Below are 20,369 nucleotides of genomic sequence, written 5' to 3' on the forward strand. Positions count from 1 at the left end.
CCACAGCTGTGACATTCTCAACTTTAGCACCAAATCTCGCACTTCACAGGAGCTCGGTGAAGTAAAAGGCATGTTAATGCCAATTTCAGGCTGCTCTGACAGCACTTCACTACAGAGGTCCCCAGCTCAAACATTCCTCCTCCTCTGCAAGAACCCCTGAAAACCCCAAACTGCTGCAACACATTTACAGTTATGTGACAGCACTGGTGAAAAATGAACATTGTCTACATGCAATGCAGTCTTATCATGCTTTATACTGCCAATAATTTACACTGGCAATAGTTTACATTAACAGTGCATTACCCTGATAGTATATTACTTTTCATAAGTGACATTTTAAATTGTGAATATCTTGTGCTGTTAATACTTTTGTCTTGAATTTCACAGTAACAATACTTGATGCTGATTGTACTAGCTCCTTGCATCTCACTGACAATACTGAGCACTTGCACAATCATTCTGTATGACAATTACAGCATGTTTAACTGTTTAAGTTACACATTTGGGGAAAAAAGTTGAAAACTCAATTTACTATTTCTAGCACATTTAGAAGACAAAAGCAATTTTGAATTCTCCGTCAGACATGAAGCCAGGTTCATTTAGTTTACAGAAATTCTTCATTAACTTTTCAAACAAGTAGAAAACAGAACAGATCGAAAGGCATAAGTAAAAAATGTTTGCCAGAATTATTTATAACAAAATTATGTTAATGCTCATTAACATTTCAAACTATCAGCTATACGTAGAAGGTGTGCACAGTTGGCAAAATAAAATGATGGGATTAAGATACCAGAGCAAAATGACAAAGTCACAACTATTACAAGTTTGATAAAAATGCATGCATTTCACTGCAGTTTTATTACAAGTAACTACAATACCTATTACTTTTGCATCATGACCTTTTCAATGTTTCACGTTATGCTCCTAGTAGTAGTTATTTTATAGTACAAATATGTCACCTCAAAATTGCATGATTTGGCCTCTGTATTCTAACAAATAACTCCATATATTTTCTAAAATGCTCTTATTCATTTCCATTTTCTCTAGTAATTGGAATTTCTAATGTTCAAACTAAGGGTTTATACAGAATTTAAAAAGTGCAATTAAATATTTCACAATGCCATAATAAAATTTCTCAAATAAATAATTTTATGCAATGTTAATAGCTTAACGTTTATACTTGAAAGCTTTGATTTTTCTCAGGCGAGGATTTAATATTCTTGCCCAGAGCTGGAAATACGTGAACTGCATTCTGACTACTTCAAAATTCAACTTTTTTATTTATTCATTAGACTTGGCTGTTGCAGGCTGGGTCAGTATTTATTATCTCTCCTTAGGTACCCTCATAAAGTTCACGAATAAGGAGTGTCCAAGAGCTTCATCACAAGCTGGAAGTAAATGCACTCTGCTGTTAGAAGGGAGTTCCGTGATTTTAATCCAGCAACACTGAAGGAACAGCAATCTATGTTCAAGTCAGGCTGGGGAATAGCTTGGAAGGGATGTTGCAGATAGTGCAGGTCCAATGCATCTGCTCTATTGTCCTTCCAGATGGCACGATATAAGTGGCCATGGGTTTGGAAGGTGCTGCTTAAGGAGCCTTGGTGAATTCCTCCAGTTCATTTTGTAGATGATACACACTGCTACAAATGACTGTTGGTGGTGGAAGGAGTGCAAGCAGTGCCAATGAAGTAGGCTGCTTTGCCCTGATGATGCTAGGTTTCTTGAAGGTTGTTGGAGCTGCACTTACCTAGGGAAGCGGGGAATATTCCGTCACACTCCAGGTGTGTGCCTTATAGATGGTGGACAAACCCTGAGGTGAGTTACTCTCTGCAGTAATCCTACTGTCTGATCTGCACATATAGCCACTGTGGTGAGTCTGGTTCTGTTTCTGGTCAACAGTAACCCCAGAACAAAACCAATGCATTATTTTTTGCAAATTATGATTTATAAATGGAGATGAACTAAAGATGATAGCAAGACTGAAATTGTAGGTTTTGGCTGAGGCGGAGGCCTTTGTCATTTAAAAAACCAGACACAGATTTGAGATGATCAAGACAACTGAAAAACCCTGTTCACCCACTGGAGCAGCTGAAGGCCTTTACTGTCACATCCCAGGGCTTGCTACAACTTTTACTTGGCAGCCCAAGGAAATGGTGATAAGGGAGGCATATGTGATGGGAATTTCCTAAAATCTTAGGCACCAATTGCCAATTGTGTAAAGTTCACGAATAAGGAGTGTCCAATGATTATTAAGCAGAAAATGGGAAATTTCAATCAAAAAATGTGCAAGGAAAAGGGAGATAGCTTTTTTTATATGCCTTTTTCTTGACCAAAGTTTTGTCATCTGTAGAAATTTATACCCTGAGTCATTCCTTTCAGTCTGATGAATGTCCAATGTTTCCACAAGCTGTTGTAATCTTTCAGTTTTTGCTGGGAATGTGTTCAATGAATTCTTCCCAAGGAAGGACATTTTCATTCTTAGAGCTCATCTAAGAAAGATTGAGCTTACTGGGATATATTCGCTTCATTTTGTGACTAATTCCACTCAGGAGCATTATTAGTCAATTTATTTATACCTTTCGAAACTTTCTTATCCTGTATCATAGCCATTCACATTAAGAGAATCTGTATAAACATAGTGGTGTTAAAATAATACTTCATTCCTGACAGACTACACATGTTTCAGCAAAAGCAGAACTTTGATTTATCTATTTATTTTGATTAATTTAACAGCAGTTTCCTGATCTCCAAGATTTGACGTAGATTCTGCAGTGTATTTTGATTTGACTAGTTCATTCCCGTTTTTTGGACTATGATTTCAATTCCCAAAAATGTCATTCTGGATTCAAAATTATTTGCACCACAGAATTATAGGACTTTCCAGCATAGAAGTAAACTTGTCAGCCATCATGTCTCTTTGACTCTGTACTCCATTAATGCTACAGCCCTGTTCCTTCCCTTCCTTAGCCCTGTGTCTTCCACTGCTTCAAGTTTTTACCCTCTCCTTTTAAAAAAAGCAACGTTTTCTACCTTAGTTATAAGCTCCAGCTATTCTCTATAAAATTAACATCCCAACCCGCTCTCAATTTATTCCTCAGCATTGGTCCTAACTATTCTAAATATTACATGCCAATTTCATTCATCAAAGACCTTCATACTTTGGACAGCTTTATTAAATTATATTCTGGATCAGTGGTGGTGCTGAAAGACTCACTGCCTTTATTCCTGATGAAGGGCTTTTGCCCGAAACGTTGATTTTGCTGCTCGTTGGATGCTGCCTGAACTGCTGTGCTCTTCCAGCACCACTGAACCAGAATCTGGTTTCCAGCATCTGCAGTCATTGTTTTTACCTTATTAAATTATATCTCTGCTCTAATGAAAGTAGTCCTAAAATCTTAGGTGTCTGTCATAATCATAGCTCCTTCGTACAGTACAACATTGTCCAAAGGGAAAAATACAGTTTTAAAAACCGTAATACTTGGAAATGAATATACTAGTTGCACAGGAGTATATAAAACAACTCTGATCAGTATGCATCATCTGCAAGTTTTACTGTAGGTTTTCTTCTGGGTGAACTAGGATCTAGTGTCTTCTGGATTCTGAGGAACTAGTTAACATCCTTTCAATATTGGGGTTCCCAGAATTGCAGACAATGGGCAGAATTGTTTGAGTCTGCAGAGGTCTCTTGAGCAGATGGAGAGCTAGCTCAAGACCTGAGCTGCCTGTTCCAGGGAAGGCCTCCTGAATCACACACCAAACAGATATTGGCAAAGCCACCACTGGACCTTCACCTAGGATAGAGACCCCTTGGACAGAAGTCACTCGCACTCCCCTCCAACTTCGCCCATTTGTAGCTCCTGCAAGAGGCTGGTAACTCTTAAAATCAATAGTGCTAAAGAGAAGGACCATTCCCAGCACATTGGTGACACGTTTTCGACTGAGGGCTTTTCCACTCGTTTAATTCTGGTGGAGGTGGGAGTGAGGTATCCTTTGGGTACACCACTATTTCACCGACAGAAAAATGCCTCAAGCTCATTCTGTGTGGGAGAAGAAGTGTAACCAGTATTTGTACTTTTGGCTTAAACATTGCTCTCGGTAAATGTATCAATATCCTCTACACCTCGCACATTGTTAAATGCATGTATCTGCATATCGCGCACACTTAAACCTGTGACAATGTCCCAGTTCAAAAAAAGTCGCAAATTCATGAACAGATTTTGTCAATGCTGCAAAAGGTGAGGAATGGGCGGGGGGTGGGGGGGAGGAGAATGTGGAGAAATCAGTGTTAAAAATGAAGTGAATTACTACACAGATTGATACCGAACACCCTCCCACCTTGACTGGTAGTGAGGTTTATTCACCTTCACTTAAAGTCTTTTCCCACCTTGGCTGAAAATTTCCCAGCTTCTAAGAGGACAGACATTCTGCATCAAGCTGAATATTAGCTGGAGACAAGGTCCCTCAATCTGCACTAATTTGAATCATAGAATCCCTACAGTGTGGAAACAGGCCCTTCAGCCCAACAAGTCCACTCCATCTTTCCAAAGAATAACCCACCCAGACCCATTCCCCTACCGTATTATCCTATATTTACCCTGACCAATGCTCCTAACCTGCACATCCCTGAACACTGTAGGCAATTTAGCATGGCCAGTTCACCTAAACTTCACATCTTTGGACTGTCGGAGGAAACCAGAGCATCCAGAGAAATCCCACACAGACATGGGAAGAATGTACAAACTCCACAGTCATCTGAGCCTGGAATTGAACCCGGGTCCCTGGCGCTGTGAGGAGCAGTGTTAACCACTGAACCAACGTGTTGTCTTTGTGCAGGATTAAGAGCATGTACATGAGGTACAAAGGCAATCCTTTACCCTTGTCTCTGAAACCCAACCTTACAAGACCCTTTCAACAACAATATCCCCCGGTCATTCCTTAATCCTGTGGCTCTCAGGGTTTGCTGCACCAGCGATCACCAGAGCCTTGTCAGTGGCATTGTTGAACGCTGGAGCCACTGGCCATTATTTACAGCAGTGGTCAGCAGAGAGGAAGTTGTATCCTGGGGACCTCACTTGGGTAGAAGGCCATCTGCTATCCAGTTAAGTGTCTGATGGGCAGAAGATTTAGTGGGGTCTTCTTGTGAAAAGGCAGCACAGCTTTCTTGTCACTTTCTTCACGCAGTGTCAAGGATACCCACCAAACTTGAATGAATCCTGTGTCACACGGTTTCATCTGATTGGTCAAACATTATAGTTGGTAAAAAAAATTACAACTGAACTGACATGGAATCTACCGGAGAGAGAGAGAAAGTGAGAATGAAATCATCCAGGCTCTGCTGAACTCAGGATGTTCTAGTTCATAGCAATTTACAGCAATTAGACTTTATCTCTTGAAAGCACAGACAAGGTTAAATAAGAGAGGAAAACTAGAGACAAACAGGAGACAATAATCTGTAGCAAGGAAACAGATGAGGCTGTAATAATTGAAACAAAACCGCATATAGACAAGGACATAACTAACATAAAAGATAATCAGATACCTAATTTGAAAGGATAAAGTAGATAGAAGATAGGGTGGGGTAGCTACACTAATTAGAGATAACATAATGACAGTAGCAAAAGAAAATCATAGAATCCAGATGAATGGAAATGATAGGAAGGGATTATGCACACAACTAGGGACACACTCCAGGCTATGAAACAGTGGAAATGAGGCAAAGTCAGAAATATGAATGTTAATTTGTGAAATTAAGTGGAAAACTGCTCAATTCAAGGGAATTAATTAAACAAATGCTGGCCTTGCCAGGGATGCCTGCATCCCAGACAAGGATATAGAAATGTGCAAATGACATGGAATATCATTCATTCAAGATTTTAATACCCAAATAAAAACTGGTGAAATGAGTAATGAAAGATGCACAAGGTACAGAGACTTTTCAAGGTAAGCAGGACCCCTTTTCCACGTAGTATAGAAATGGCTCAACACAGGAAGGACTTCTGAATCTCAATGTCAAATAAACCAGAGAAAGAAATAAAAAGGGAGAATCTAGTCAATAGTGATCACATTCTATCCCTAATACAGCTTATAGCCAAGTTATCAATCATTTACAATGTACCAGCTCTAACATTTCTAATTAACTATGCTTAAGACCGGCTTCTATGTTATTTTATTTTTTAAATTTTAATTTAACCTATTTTTCTAATCAGTGTTGAGCGTGTGGTGCTGGAAAAGCACAGCAGGTCAGGCAGCATCCAAAAGGCAGGAGAATCAACGGGATTCCTGATGAAGGGCTTATGCCTGAAACATCAATTCTCCTGCTCCTCAGATGCTGCCTGACCTGCTGTGCTTTTCCAGCACCACACTCTACACACTGATCTCCAGCATCTGCAGTCCTCATTTTCTCTATTTTTCTAATCAACCTATTCAGAGAGAGGTTATTACACATTCTGGCGCAGGTGGTACCCAGCCTCCTAGTCCAGAGGCTTCTATGGTAAGTCCATGAATTTATGATAATCTACAGCTGTACCTTAGAATCCTGAGCTAAATAAAAAATTCACATATAATGCTATCAGTGATGCTTTGCACATAATTTCTTCTTCATTCAGTTCTTTCCCAAATAGTGTTGTGAAATTTGATGCAATTGATAAGCAAAACAGATGATACCTTTCAGGCAGCCCTTTTTGCATTCTTCCCATTTGTTGGAAATACAAGCTCCATCTACCTTTAACTGGTGTTTGCAAGTAGGTCCGGGCATCAATGCAGAAGGTTCACTTAAATATTGAAAGAATGCCTGCTCTACTTTGTGCCATCATCACCTAAAATACGCATCTGCTCAATTTAATAGTAGCTTACACATGTGTAAATTAGGTCATCCAACTGCAAAATGTATGGAAGCAACATTGATTTTCCACCTTCTCTGTTTGCACCCACATTTCAAACACTTGTATCCAGGTATTTAATTTTGGAATGCACCATTTTTGATGTAAAATTGCTGAAGAAAACATTAATTCATAAGATAGGTTTTTATATCAATAACGAATTAAACGAATCATTGTAAATGATTGATAACTTGGCTATAATCTCTCTCTATAGAGAGAAAGCTGGTCACATTCACACCTGGCAGCTTTACTATATCAACCACTATGACAGGGGGAAATATGAGAACTTATGCTCCAGCAAAGCACACAGGAGTTCAGTATTCCAAACATCGTGAACTTAAACAACCACAACCACCAGGGAGTAAAGATATTTGTTAAATGAGAAATGTTCTGACTCAATGTACATATAGCTGTGGTTATTATCATTGGTTTCTCCATACAGAGCAACTTCCCTCTGCATGATTTATGACATCTTGTCCTCTTGGCCACTTTGGTTTTCTCTAACAAGAGTTCATTCCTGTGGGCTGTACAGAATTTCCATTTCTAGTCAACATTTTCATTGTTTTCAGTTGTGCACTTTGTCTTGGTACAATAATCTGTGTGCTGTAGATGTGCTATTAACATTAATTTTACTAAATGATGCTTGTGATATATTTTGGGGAGAAACCAAAAATATATTTTTCTCATTTATCTTGAGAAGTTGGTTATCCTTAGAATTATGTGACATAACCTCAAGGTATTAATTGGGTGGTTACCAAGACAGTTTCTAAAACAGATTCATTACTGTCGGACAATTGAAAATGTCATGGTGTTGGATGCATACATCAACCTTTGAAAAAGCAATAAAGTAGCTAAATGTCAAAGATCTCAAGGTAGAACAAATGAGATTCCCACATATCCAATTTGATATTTAACCTTCAAATCAACATTAAATCTGGTCATTACCATTCTGTGTGTTGGACTTGCCTTCCTGCATTTTTGAAATTATTAGCCCATGGGATGTGGGAATCACTGGTCAGGTCAGCATTTACTGCCCATCTCTGGCTGCCCAGAGTTATCCATTAAGAGTCAGCCATTTTGCAGTGGGCCTGGAGTCATATGTAGGCCATACCAGGTACAGATGGCAGATTTCTTCCTTCCCTGAAGGATATTAGTAAATTAAATGAAAATTTACAGTTACACAATTGTCATTAGGCCAGAATTAAAAAGTTACATTTTTTATTGAGTTCAAATTTCACCCTCTGTCAATCTTGAGATTCAATCTCATAACCCCAGAATATTAAGTTGGGGTTTTGGATGACCGGACCATTAACATTGCCACTACACCATGGCCTCCCTCTACTAGATATTAGACAATAACTTTATAAAACGGACTAAAAGTAGAATGCTAGAGATCTGATGGTTATGACAAGATTTGTGGCAGAGTCAGACAAGAGGCCTTGTAAGCCATAACTTAATACTGACAGTATCTTGCGCCATCTTTTATGCTTTGGCGAGATAAGTTTCGCACTCTAGCAAGTTGCCAAATACAAGGCATTATTGCTTGTTAAACTGCTTGCTACTTCAAGTGAGTATTGTTTTCTTTCAATGTTTTCTCACATAATTGGGTCTTGCAGTCCCCAACCTCAAAAGGGTAAGTCCAAGTTACTTCATGACTATTGAGCTTCCTACCTTACTAAATATGCCAAATGAATTAGACTTCAATAAATCTCAGCATGGAATTGAGAGCAGGTACCTGGTGACTTCAACTCATAGCTTGCTTCAAAGGATCTCTATATTGCTTATGACCAGAAAAGCATCTCCACAGGAACAGAATTACACCTGCCTAATACCTTTGTAGGTGACCGTAGATACAGATTCACATTACAGGGTACACTAGCAACTAGCATTAGAAGGCTGCTATAAGGATATCCACCACTTAGGGGGCTGGGTACTTCTCATCTGTGGCTATTTGGTTACATCATTGAAAGGAGTGGAACTCAGTCAGGTCCATGGAACTAACCAGAGAAAGATTTAGGATGTACAAGGGGAGTCTGTTGCCATGGGATGAAGATTCTCACAATTTGTTCTTCAGAATTGCCAGCATGGCAGGGTGATGAGGGGGATAACTATTGTGAAGGAACAACAGTGTTTGCCAGGGGTGATACAATAAACCCTCAATGGTCATAGTTAAGTATTAGCTCCATGTACCTCCCTGCCCTAGACATCACAGACAGGCTCATTCCGACTGACATTTTTGGACAATGCTGTCAGCAGGACCTATTACCATGTTAAAGTCTTGTTTCTCTTGCTTCCATAAGCTGCAGCAGGTTCTCAACACAAATATTAATCAATTATACATCCTTAATGGCCATGAAGTTAAGCATTACACTGGCACAGTTGTGGCTATGGTTTTGGTGTGGGATGGGGTGGAGTGGGAGAAGGGGGCAAACAACCAGATGTAAAGCCAACACAGTGCCAGTTATAGAAAAGTGCCAACTGGCATGTACTGCATTGTCACCTGTGCCACAAAAGTGCTTTCAATAAGTTCCCTTTCCTGTCCCTCCCATTACACTTAGATGTCTTCTCTGGCTCCATAGTTGGTGCGGAGAGTCACTGCTCAGCAGTGGACCCTGTTGATCCTGGAGATTTGGACAAACAACCCAGGGGTGGTACAGATATTCAGAGGGTCTTCTTGCCAAGTGAAGGATCAGCGGAGCATGCAGATTGGAGGTGAGGAGCCCACCAACCTCTGCAATGAACCTAGCGGAGATGCCTGAGGAGGCTGTGTGTGGTCCCTCCATCAAATTGGTGACTCCTGGAATTTTGCTTTCTCCTTGTGAGAGATGAGCACTTGTAGTGGTCATCTACCATCCCCATGCTTCTGCTACTGTGCCTTTGTACAGAGGGCCAATGGAATAAGCACTAGAGTGTGGGTATGTTATCCTTTCCAGTAGACCCACAGGGTTCCAGACTTGGCTGTCCATGGCACTCACCAACCTGCCCATGGAGGCAGCCAGATGGTTACATTCACACTGCACTGCCACACGTCTGGGCAATGAGGGCCATTCATTCCACATATCTGTCTGCCACTCCTCTCCATCTCACTGTATGTGGACAAAGTTAAACACTATGTGTTGCTAGTCCTCTGTCTGTCGCTAAGCAGATACCTGGCCTCTGCTCACAAGGTGGGCAAAAGTTGGTGAAGTGTTCCAAAGGAGTAAGTTGGCAGTGCAGAGGTCACACATGGTTAGTGGTATGGGAGGTATTGGCTCGAGAGATTGAATGAGCAAAGATGATGCAGACAATAATGAGAGTCCTCAGCAAGTGTGTTCAGTAGCAAAGATCCAGTGATTGGAAGAAATCAGTGAGGAGCGTGTGACACTTACCCCTCGCACAACTGCAGCAGTCTTTGAACTTGCACTGTGGGTATAGCACTGACCAGGGTGGTGATCTCAGACTAGGCTGCCAGGTTCTAGTGGTCTTCTGTTTGTCCTCTGGGAAGAGGCCTCCTGTCCTTTGCACTACCTCCTTGACCAGAACTTCCAAGTGCCTATTGGAGAATTATGGTGCTATCTCCCACTTATCAGAAAATTAGATTACCAACAGTGTGGAAACAGACCCTTCGGCCCAACAAGTCAATACCGACCCTCCAAAGAGCAACCCACGCAGACCCATTACCCCTGACTAATCCACCTAACACTACGGGCAATTTAGCATGGCCACTTCACCTGACCTGCACATCTTTGGACAGTGAGAGGAAACCAGAGCACCCAGAGGAAACCCACACAGACACGGGCGGTAATTGAACCCGGGTCCCTGGCGCTGTGAGGCAGCAGTGCTAACCACTGTGCCACCATGCCGCCCTAATACTAGGGTGACAAAATTGGGCAAATGCTGGAAATCTGAAATAGATACAGAAAGTGCTGGACAAACTCAGCAAGTCTGGCAGCACTTGTGAAGGGAGAAGTACAGTGAACATTTTGAGTCTGTGTCTGACTCTTCCTCAGAAGAGGAAGGAAATGTAAAACTATACTTTTTTAACAAGTGATAGAGAGACAGATGGAGCAAATGGTGATTGGCCCAGAGCAAAACACAAAGGCAGTGATAATGCTGGTGAAGGAGTGACAGATTTGTATAATAAGTGGAAATGTTAGTTGTGAAAAAGGAGAAAAGTGTGTCCATTTTGCTGAGATTACTACATGCACCACTGCCATGTCACTTTTCTGGATGTGTTCTGCCACACATGGACCAGAAATAATTATTTTTGGAGTTAAGTCATACTTTAAAAGCATCATCTAAACATGACCTTAGCAAACATTAATTTGTATAACAGAGATTAAAAGGGGAAAATGCCTGTAGTATTTATCATGTAATTAAATGTGAATTAAACTTAAAGCTGGTAATTATGAAGCCACAAATGCCCAACAACTACCACTTACATTAACTCATGGAACTCATCTGCAAACAAGTCTGCAGCCATATCCCAGTCTAAGTGCTGATGACTGTTTTTACAGTACATACAAATACAATAATTGAAACCTTTCAGTCTTTGATTTCAACAAGAAACACAGAAAGAAAGGCTTTTATTTATATTTTAATTTTCATGACCTCAAAATGTCAATGAACAACTTTTGAAAACCTATTATAGTGTAGGAAACACAGCTGCCAATTTGCACACAGCAAATTTCCAAGGGTTGCAATGACTTAAATGATTAGGTTTAGGGTTAAATACTTCAGGGGAGCTCCCTGTCCTTCAAATGGAAAGACTAGATGCATCAGTTTGGTTTATATACTTTAGGTTGCATTATACAAATATTATTAACTGTGATTGCTGATTCCACTGGGTTGTTGGAACATTTTCATTTCCCAAATGTCACAGCAACAATTAGCAATAGTCAGACATGCTTAACTGTGATATTTGCCTATTTGGAAGTTTATCACCATTTACAATAAAGTGGTTACTTCAGATCACTTCCACACAGTCGCCCTGTTGTTTCTAATCTGAAGTTCTTGGTTAACCATTTCAGACATTGTCATTATACTTAAAAGTTAACTCCATTTTTATTAAACAATCCCTCACATTAGATGATAGTAGCAAACAGCTTTTCATAATTTTCAGGACCAGACAGATTATGCAGAGTGCATGAAATGAGTCAGTTCACATAAAAGGAAGTGACTCATGCTAATTTGAGATTCATCCGTCCATCTGCGAAGTGTTTTTTTAAGTGGGCATGTGAGGACTAGATCAGTCTTAGCAATATTGACTTCCATGTTCCAATCATCTATTAAATTTAGCATTTCACACAAAGAATGGCACTTTGCTGATTTACTGCATAGATGTTTGCGGTCATTTGCTCAGAAGAATTAGCCAGTGTAAATTAGTAGTTCAAAAAAAAAAGAGGAATTTTGAAAGCTAAGAAAAGTGACAGCATATCAGTAAAAGATACTTATAAAGCAGAAAGAGCTGAAAAGACTATCAAATGTTAAGAAAGAGCATCAAAGGATTTTAATTGTCATTTCACCAATATGGCACTCAAGGATTTTTGCACTTCAGATTTCATTTTCTTGCAGCAGGACGACTTCACCTTCTTATGAAGAAATTCACTGTCATCTGGGATCCAGAATAATGTTGTATGCTATGAACACTGTACTTGCCAGCAGGCAGGTCCTGAGGGAATACGAAGTGCAGGAAAAGGTAAAAGTGCTGGGCAGGGAATTTGATGAGAAAGAACATTGGAGGCAGTGAGCCCAATCTAACAGTGAGCTCCAGTATCTTTGTGGAGCCAGGAAGAGCATTCATGAAAAAGCCACTAATTAGGCTGCTAAAGGTCTGGTCAGTTGGATGATCAGTGTATGGCATGCATTTGTCCCTGAAATTACAACCAGAGTTCCAATAATATCATAAGTCCAGAATTTGCACAGTAAAATGTCCGCCATCTGAAATAAGTCGTGTTCCAAGTACCCATGAAATATCCCCATTACAAACAGCGATAGTTGCAACATTAGTCATGGGCTACAGTTCAATTTTAAACCAGTTACCAATGTACTAAAAATGGTTTCAATTATTAAACAAAAAAAAGAAAGTCCAACAGAGCAAGAGAACATATCGAGCAATAACTGTCCTTCGTCTGCATTCACACCAATCCACCAAAATCAAAAACAAATTCTGAAAGTGATCTGAATTATTTTCTGAGAAGCTTTGATTAAGTAACCCTAGATTGACTGGCCGTCATGTGCCACAGTGGTTAGCACTGCAGTCTCACAGCATCAGGAACCAAGATTTGATTCCACATGGGTGACTGTCTGTGTAGAGTGTACACGTTTTCCCCATGTCTGCATGGTGTTCCACCGGCTACACTGGTTTCATCCCACAGTGAAAAATGTGGGAGTTATGTGGATTGGCCATGCTGAAATTGCCCTGTGGTGTTCAGGAATGTGCAGTCAGTTGGGTTTTAGCCATGTTAAATCTGAGGTTACAGGAGTAGAGTGGTGCTGGGCCTGGATGGAATGCTCTTCAGAGGGTTGGTGCAAACTCAATGGGCCAAATGGCTTCTTTCCACACTGTAGGGATTCTATGACTGATCAATGTCCAATTACAAATAGAGCTCTAGTGGCATGACTGCACTTTCACATTACACCCAATTGGCATTCGGATCATTCGAGCCAATATAACATGATTCTCACTTGTTGTTTTGGACAGAGGCCGTGATCACCCATTTCAAAGCCTAACAGAATATTGTGCCATAAAAAAATCGCTGACAGGGAATTATTTTTAAATGTTCAATTGGAAATCATCCCTTTTTCCCAGTAAAAAAAAGTAGGCACCAGTTGAAAGTCCTTCAAGGTTTGTGCCTAACTGCTAACCAGAGTAATAATTTTGAATTTTGTGTGGTCAGTGCTGAGTTTAAATCTGAAGGAAGGGTGTCCTATGCTATTTTCTTTAGAAAAAAAATTCACAATGTCAATCACTTTAAAAAAACTAAATAATTATAAATGTAAAGTAAATTAGCGATATAGAGAATGCACTGTGAATGTCTCAGAGCTACATTTTAATTGCATGCCCTGGTTAGATTGGTGTACTGGCTATAGTTTTCTTGTGGTGGTTAAAATTTATATGGTTGACATTTTTGATATTTCTGAACTCATTCTTCATGTAATAAATGTAGCAAATCACTTAATGAATCAATTTGTCTGACTTTGCTAGTATTTCTATGATGTGATGGCTTTGATGTGTCATTCAACTGATTTTTCACTTTACAAGTTTTTCCTGCTTTATAAAAGGTTTCACTCTAGGAAACAATAAGAGTAATGCAAATACATTACTCACAGTATAGCTCATGACAGCTGAAATATAAACAGGTTCTAGGACAGAGCTATTATCTAACAAATCCAGAGTCCAAGGGGTGGCAGCGTGGCTCTGTGGTTGGCACTGCTACTTCACAGCACCAGGGACCTGGGTTCGATTTAAGCCTTAAGCAATTGCCGGTGTGGAATTTGCATGTTCTCTCTGTGTCTGCTTGGGTTTCCTCCAGGTGCTCCGGTTTCCTTCCACAGTCCAAAGCTATGCATGTTAGGTGGATTGGCTATGTTAAATTGCCCAGAGTGCTCAGGGATGTGCAGGCTCGGTGGGTTAGCCATGGGAAATGTAGGGTTACAGGGTTGTGGGTGGGTTGCTCTTCAGGGGTTGGTGTGGACTCAATAGGCCAAATGGCCTGTTGCCATACTGTAGGAGTTCTATGAAATCCTCTCACTTTTCTTGATTCTTTAAAACCCAAAAACTGTAGTAGATTTAAGAGTTCCTGGATCATGTAATTTGTACATGTGCACATCAACATTAGAAATAATGTATGGGGAGCTACTTATACAATTTATAATCACAAAAATAGACTACATTTTGATTATTTGACAAATGGACAAAATCTTGTGTGTTTTCTCATCACACACTCTTCTCCTACTAGAGTCAGTAATGACAATGAAGAAAGTTGGAGATCACAGCTGGCCAGGCAGCATCCACAGAAAGGAAGAAAGCGAATGTTGAGTCCAGGTAATTCTTCAAAGCTGAAATTCACTTCAGCTCCTTAAGAAGAGAGTCATCTAGACTCGAATTGTTAGCTTGCTTTCTCTCCATGGATGCTGCCTGACCCACTGTGATGTCCAGCTTTTTTATTTTATTTTTAGTACAGATTCCAGCACCTGTAGTAATTTGCTCCCACAGAGTTAATAGTGAATTGACCAGTATGCTGGAGTGTCATCACCAGGAAACATTTTTCTCTCTTTAGGTCATTTGTTTCTAATGACAATGTCACTACGTGAGTATAAAAAAAAATTAATTCCAAAGATTTTCTGTACAGAATTCAAAATGAGCTGATTGAAAAGTCTGCATATTAGTGTGAAGTTGTAAAACATGCTGAAGGACCAGAAACATCTGTCCTTTCATCATGCAAATATTGTGGAACAAACCCACAAGGTTTCCTTTACATCATCTGTATCATATTGATTCAATTTAGCCTTAAACATTCCACGAAATCAGATCTCATTTTCCTTCTTCAGTGGCCTGCTGATGTGAGTGGCACCATGAGCCTTGTGCTGTCTGGAGCCAGACATAACTCAAAAAACTTTTGAGTTTCAGTGACAAAGGGCAATTAGTCAAAATTTCACACTGCAAGTCATTTACAACAGCTTCCTGTGTTTGTCCAAAAATCACTACACTCTTAGGTGCTAAGATATTACATCCAAAGCATTTACAGTGGATATTCATTTCCTGTATAAAAGTTCCATTCTGCAACTCTGTATTTTTATTGCAGCCGTGGCGATAATGTCCAGACAGATGAGAATGAAACCTTTATTGTGACCTTAGGAGATCATACCTCACTATGCAAAACCCATCATCAAACTTCCTTTATAATTTACCTATACTGATATAGGTCTGATCAGGACCTTCCATGCATAATTTAAAGATAAGACCTGGGAAAATGAGACAAAACATTAAATAGAGTTGATTTTATTTTCAGTTATCAATGTGCGTACTTTTTACATGCAATTTCTCCCAAGTATTTAAAATGTATAGCTTTTCATTTTTTTTTGCTGATATGAAAAACGAGATTACTCAAAAAATCCATACAGAAAAAAATCTTTTGACAAAAATATCAAAGCAATGATTCTTGAATTTTAAGCAGGTCACTTTAACCACCAACTTGTGATCATAAACTAAAAACATAAAATTGTGCAAAAGATTTTTAACTTTATGAAGGTATTTAGGATTGAATTAAACGTGTGTAAAACTTACGTTGGTTTGCCACAGATTTTCCGATGGTACCACTGCTTGCAGTTGGTAAAGTATTTCTTGTTGGATCCTGCTACTTGTTGCATAGCACATACATTGGGGCTGTGGGAGAACACACATTTTTTTCTTTTTATAGCAAAGAACAGTAACTAGAGGTTGCCCAAGGAGCAGTAACTGCATAATCCATCTGCTGTATAGCTATTCAATGGAGCCATTGTTTCAAATCAAGACTAAATTAAAGACTGTCACATCAAATTCAGTTTTTACTGATTTTAAAAACTATGTACAAAGCAAGGAAACATTGCCACTACTGTTCTGCAATTTCATTGAGGTTTTAAATTCTTAAGCAAAGAACAAGCTTAAATTCCTGACTTTACAATATAGTTTGAATGAGCAAGTCAGATTCATTAGTTCTCTTTGAATCAAGTTTATTAAACTCTCTTACATGCAGTTTAGAATATTTGCATTTACTAATATAGTGCAACGCTGTTGGTCACATTTGTATTAAAATTAGATAAAGATAAGACATACAGTAAGTTCAAAAAAACGTTTATCAAACTTTCTTTGAGAATTGGCTTACCCTCGCTGTCTGCCTCTGATTCTACTGTGCTGTAATACTTGTTTGTAAGGTAATATAGCACTTGTCAGAGCAATGCAAACTAAAACTAAAGACAAACTAAATACAACTGAATACTTCATGCTGACCAAAGTCTTCAGACTTCTTTCGCCTGCACAATCCAAGCAGTCTCCCGAGATAATAGGCTGCTTTTAACAGAGCTACATTTTATAGAGCCCTGAGCTCAAGGGGCGGAGAGGAGCAGTAAACATGCAAAATCTCAGTGGTGTAACCAGTGGGCAGGTCAGGACCCCACCGGCTGGGGGAAGCAGCTCAGAGTTCTTTCATCTAAACTTTAAAGAAACCTCTTTCTTTCTTTCTGTTTGCTTTGCTCAGGCAGAATGTTTTCGTAAGTTCTAAACTTTTGGGATTAAAATATGTGAAACAGAAGTTTTAAAGACGATAGCGTTACATGTGGAAATGAACGTATAACATAAAAGTTTATGAGAAAAAATGGGGCAGTAAAATTATAGCACCATTGGGAATAGGAGTAGATCACTCAGCACTTCAAGCATGATCTGCCAGTAAATACATTGGACAAAGAAAGCTTGTAGCTAAGATTAAGAATAATATCAAGATTTATGTCAGGGTCCCCTGTTGTTTCAGCAGGTTTATGTTTTGAACAGTTAGAGCTGTGAACCCAGATTTATGATTTGGTTTGTGCTGAATTTGCTGGTCTGAGCTGGAGAGATGGTGAGGTATGAGATTTAGCATCATTGCCTGAGGTCACACAACGAATAATCAACCAGAATTCCTGCTTTTGCATCTTTGTAATTTCCCTAATTATATACAAAATGGTCTGAATTTTAATTGAGAAAAAGAGATGACTCTTCGTTCTGTCAGGGGTTAAGTTGTCAGAAACGTGTTTCCCAACCCAAACGTCCTCCATATTGTCCATATCTAGCTTTAACTGTGACAGGGAGACGACCTATCAGATCCATGGAATGGGTGAGGAACTTATGATCAAGACTTTACTAGCTTCATTGTCATTGTACTTTTGAACTTTAAACTGTTGTTGACCAGTTGAGCATTACTAACCTGACAGCTTCCTGAAGTCAACAACTGACAGGTTAAGAAGTTCAGCGCCTAGCCTCTGGATCCAGGTCCATGCCTGAAGAACTTTGGGGATTGGAGCATTCACCATCAATCTTTACTCTAAGATATCTGACCTGCCCAGCCCCAACACAGCCAGGCACTGCTTCACCTCCCCACACCACCAGTCTGGATCTCATTCTTCCTAATAGGCTACAGCCCCCATCGCTAATGGGTCCCACTATTGTTAAAAGGTTTAAGCTTAATAGCTAGATGAGGTTCTCAGCATCACTGACGGGTGATAATTACCAGAATAGTGGAAAATGGGCCCAAGTCAGTGCTTCATGTCCTGTTCCTGTATATAGTTAAAAACACTGTTCATTAAAAGGTAATCACTGTGCCTGCTGCAGTCTGTATCAATACTGTTCCGAAACATAACTAATTGACAATCACAGACTGTGGTCACAGTTGGTAGCAGCAGGTGAAAGAACAGCTCAGGAAACAACAATAAAGCAGAACTTATCAATAAAATAAAACAAACAACTGTGGATGCTGGAGATCTGAAAGCAAAACAGAAATTGCTGGAGAAACACCGCCAGTATGGCAGCACCTGTGGAGAGAAAAAAGAGCTAGTGTTTCAAGTCTGTACTGAGAAAGGGTCAATGGACTCAAAATTTTGTAACTAATCCATCTTTCTGCAGTCAAGGGAGGATTTGCATTTACCAAAACTGTACTTAGCCAGGCAGAAGTTTAAGAAAAAAACAAAATTAAGCATTTATTCACAGAGATAGACGGACATTGTGCAGAAAAGCAACCAACACCTTGCTGTTTGTGGGGGTCTATTATAAGGGCATTCGTTGAAAAGGAGAAATGGTCTATGATAGCTACTGTTACTCACTAAGACAGGGAAAAGCTGTGTTAGCCTCAGGATTATCCCACCAAAGTTTCAAAATTCCATTGCTATAAAAGGAGGAGATATTTTAAAGCTGCATATTGTTGCGCAGACATCCCCATTCAGAAACTTTAAAACATTTTAGAAATTAAAGGTTAAAGATATTGAGGTGCCATTGTAGGGAAAAATCAGAGAGAAACGTGGAACCTTGAAGTGCAAACATTTTGGTCAATGGGGTTAAAAAAAATTCTAAGTTTAATTGTGAAGCAAGAGTTTTGTTCTTTCCAACATTGCATAAAAGTCTTCCTCTAACCATCATAAAAACTCAATCAATGGGCAGAATTTTCTAATCCCTCGAACAGTGTTACCAATGGCGACAGCTGTGAAAACATGGTGAAAATGAAAAAAAATGGATTCTGATGTCAAGAAATAAAGTTCTAAATGTCCCCTTAACATTTAAACAGTGAGGTCAAACTCTTGTTCATGAGTATCAACTGGTAAAAAATGAGGTCTGCAGATGCTGGAGATCACAGCTGAAAATGTGTTGCTGGCTAAAGCACAGCAGGTTAGGCAGCATCCAAGGAATAGGAAATTCGACGTTTCCGGCATAAGCCCTTCATCAGGAATGAGGAGAGTGTGCCAAGCAGACTAAGATAAAAGGTTGGGGGGAGGGGCGATGGAGATGTGATAGGTGGAAGGAGGTCAAGGTGAGGGTGATAGGCCGGAGTGGGGTGGGGGCGGAGAGGTCAGGAAGAAGATTGTAGGTTAGGAGGGCGGTGCTGAGTTGAGGGAACCGACTGAGACAAGGTGGGGGGAGGGAAAATGAGGAAACTGGAGAAATCTGAGTTCATTCCTTGTGGTTGGAGGGTTCCCAGGCGGAAGATGAGGCACTCCTCCTCCAGCCGTCGTGTTGTTATGTTCTGCCGGTGGAGGAGTCCAAGGACCTGCATGTCCTCGGTGGAGTGGGAGGGAGAGTTAAAGTGTTGAGCCATGGGGTGGTTGGGTTGGTTGGTCCGGGTTCACCTGTACCTCCACACACATCCACAAGTTCAGCTGTACCTCCACACACATCCACAAGTTCACCTGTACCTCCACACACATCATCTATTGCATCCGCTGCACCCAATGTAGCCTCCTCTATATTGGGGAGACGGGCCGCTTACTTGCGGAACGCTTCAGAGAACACCTCTGGGACGCCCGGACCAACCAACCCAATCACCCCGTGACTCAACACTTTAACTCTCCCTCCCACTCCACCGAGGACATGCAGGTCCTTGGACTCCTCCACCGGCAGAACATAACAACACGACGGCTGGAGGAGGAGTGCCTCATCTTCCGCCTGGGAACCCTCCAACCACAAGGAATGAACTCAGATTTCTCCAGTTTCCTCATTTCCCCTCCCCCCACCTTGTCTCAGTCGGTTCCCTCAACTCAGCACCGCCCTCCTAACCTACAATCTTCTTCCTGACCTCTCCGCCCCCACCCCACTCCAGCCTATCACCCTCACCTTGACCTCCTTCCACCTATCACATCTCCATCGCCCCTCCCCCAAGTCCCTCCTCCCTACCTTTTATCTTAGCCTGCTTCGCACACTCTCCTCATTCCTGATGAAGGGCTTATGCCCGAAACGTCGAATTTCCTATTCCTTGGATGCTGCCTAACCTGCTGTGCTTTAACCAGCAACAC

The 20,369-nt window shown here is 40.4% G+C and overlaps 1 protein-coding gene across 1 annotated transcript in view; it reads right to left on the reverse strand.

The window, feature by feature from the left end:
- Positions 1–16,896, reverse strand: part of tgfbi (transforming growth factor, beta-induced) — a 60,661-nt gene extending 43,765 nt beyond the window's left edge. The window contains exons 1-2 of the mRNA XM_060837254.1: positions 16,724–16,896; positions 16,147–16,245 (exon numbers count right to left, since the gene is read on the reverse strand). Of these exons, the coding sequence (XP_060693237.1) occupies positions 16,147–16,245; positions 16,724–16,842 (218 nt within the window). The 5' untranslated portion in view covers positions 16,843–16,896. The remainder of the gene's footprint in view (positions 1–16,146; positions 16,246–16,723) is intronic.
- Between the last annotated feature and the right edge of the window lie 3,473 nt (positions 16,897–20,369).

This window comes from Hemiscyllium ocellatum, chromosome 16 (assembly GCF_020745735.1).
Source record: "Hemiscyllium ocellatum isolate sHemOce1 chromosome 16, sHemOce1.pat.X.cur, whole genome shotgun sequence".
NCBI lineage: Eukaryota > Metazoa > Chordata > Chondrichthyes > Orectolobiformes > Hemiscylliidae > Hemiscyllium > Hemiscyllium ocellatum.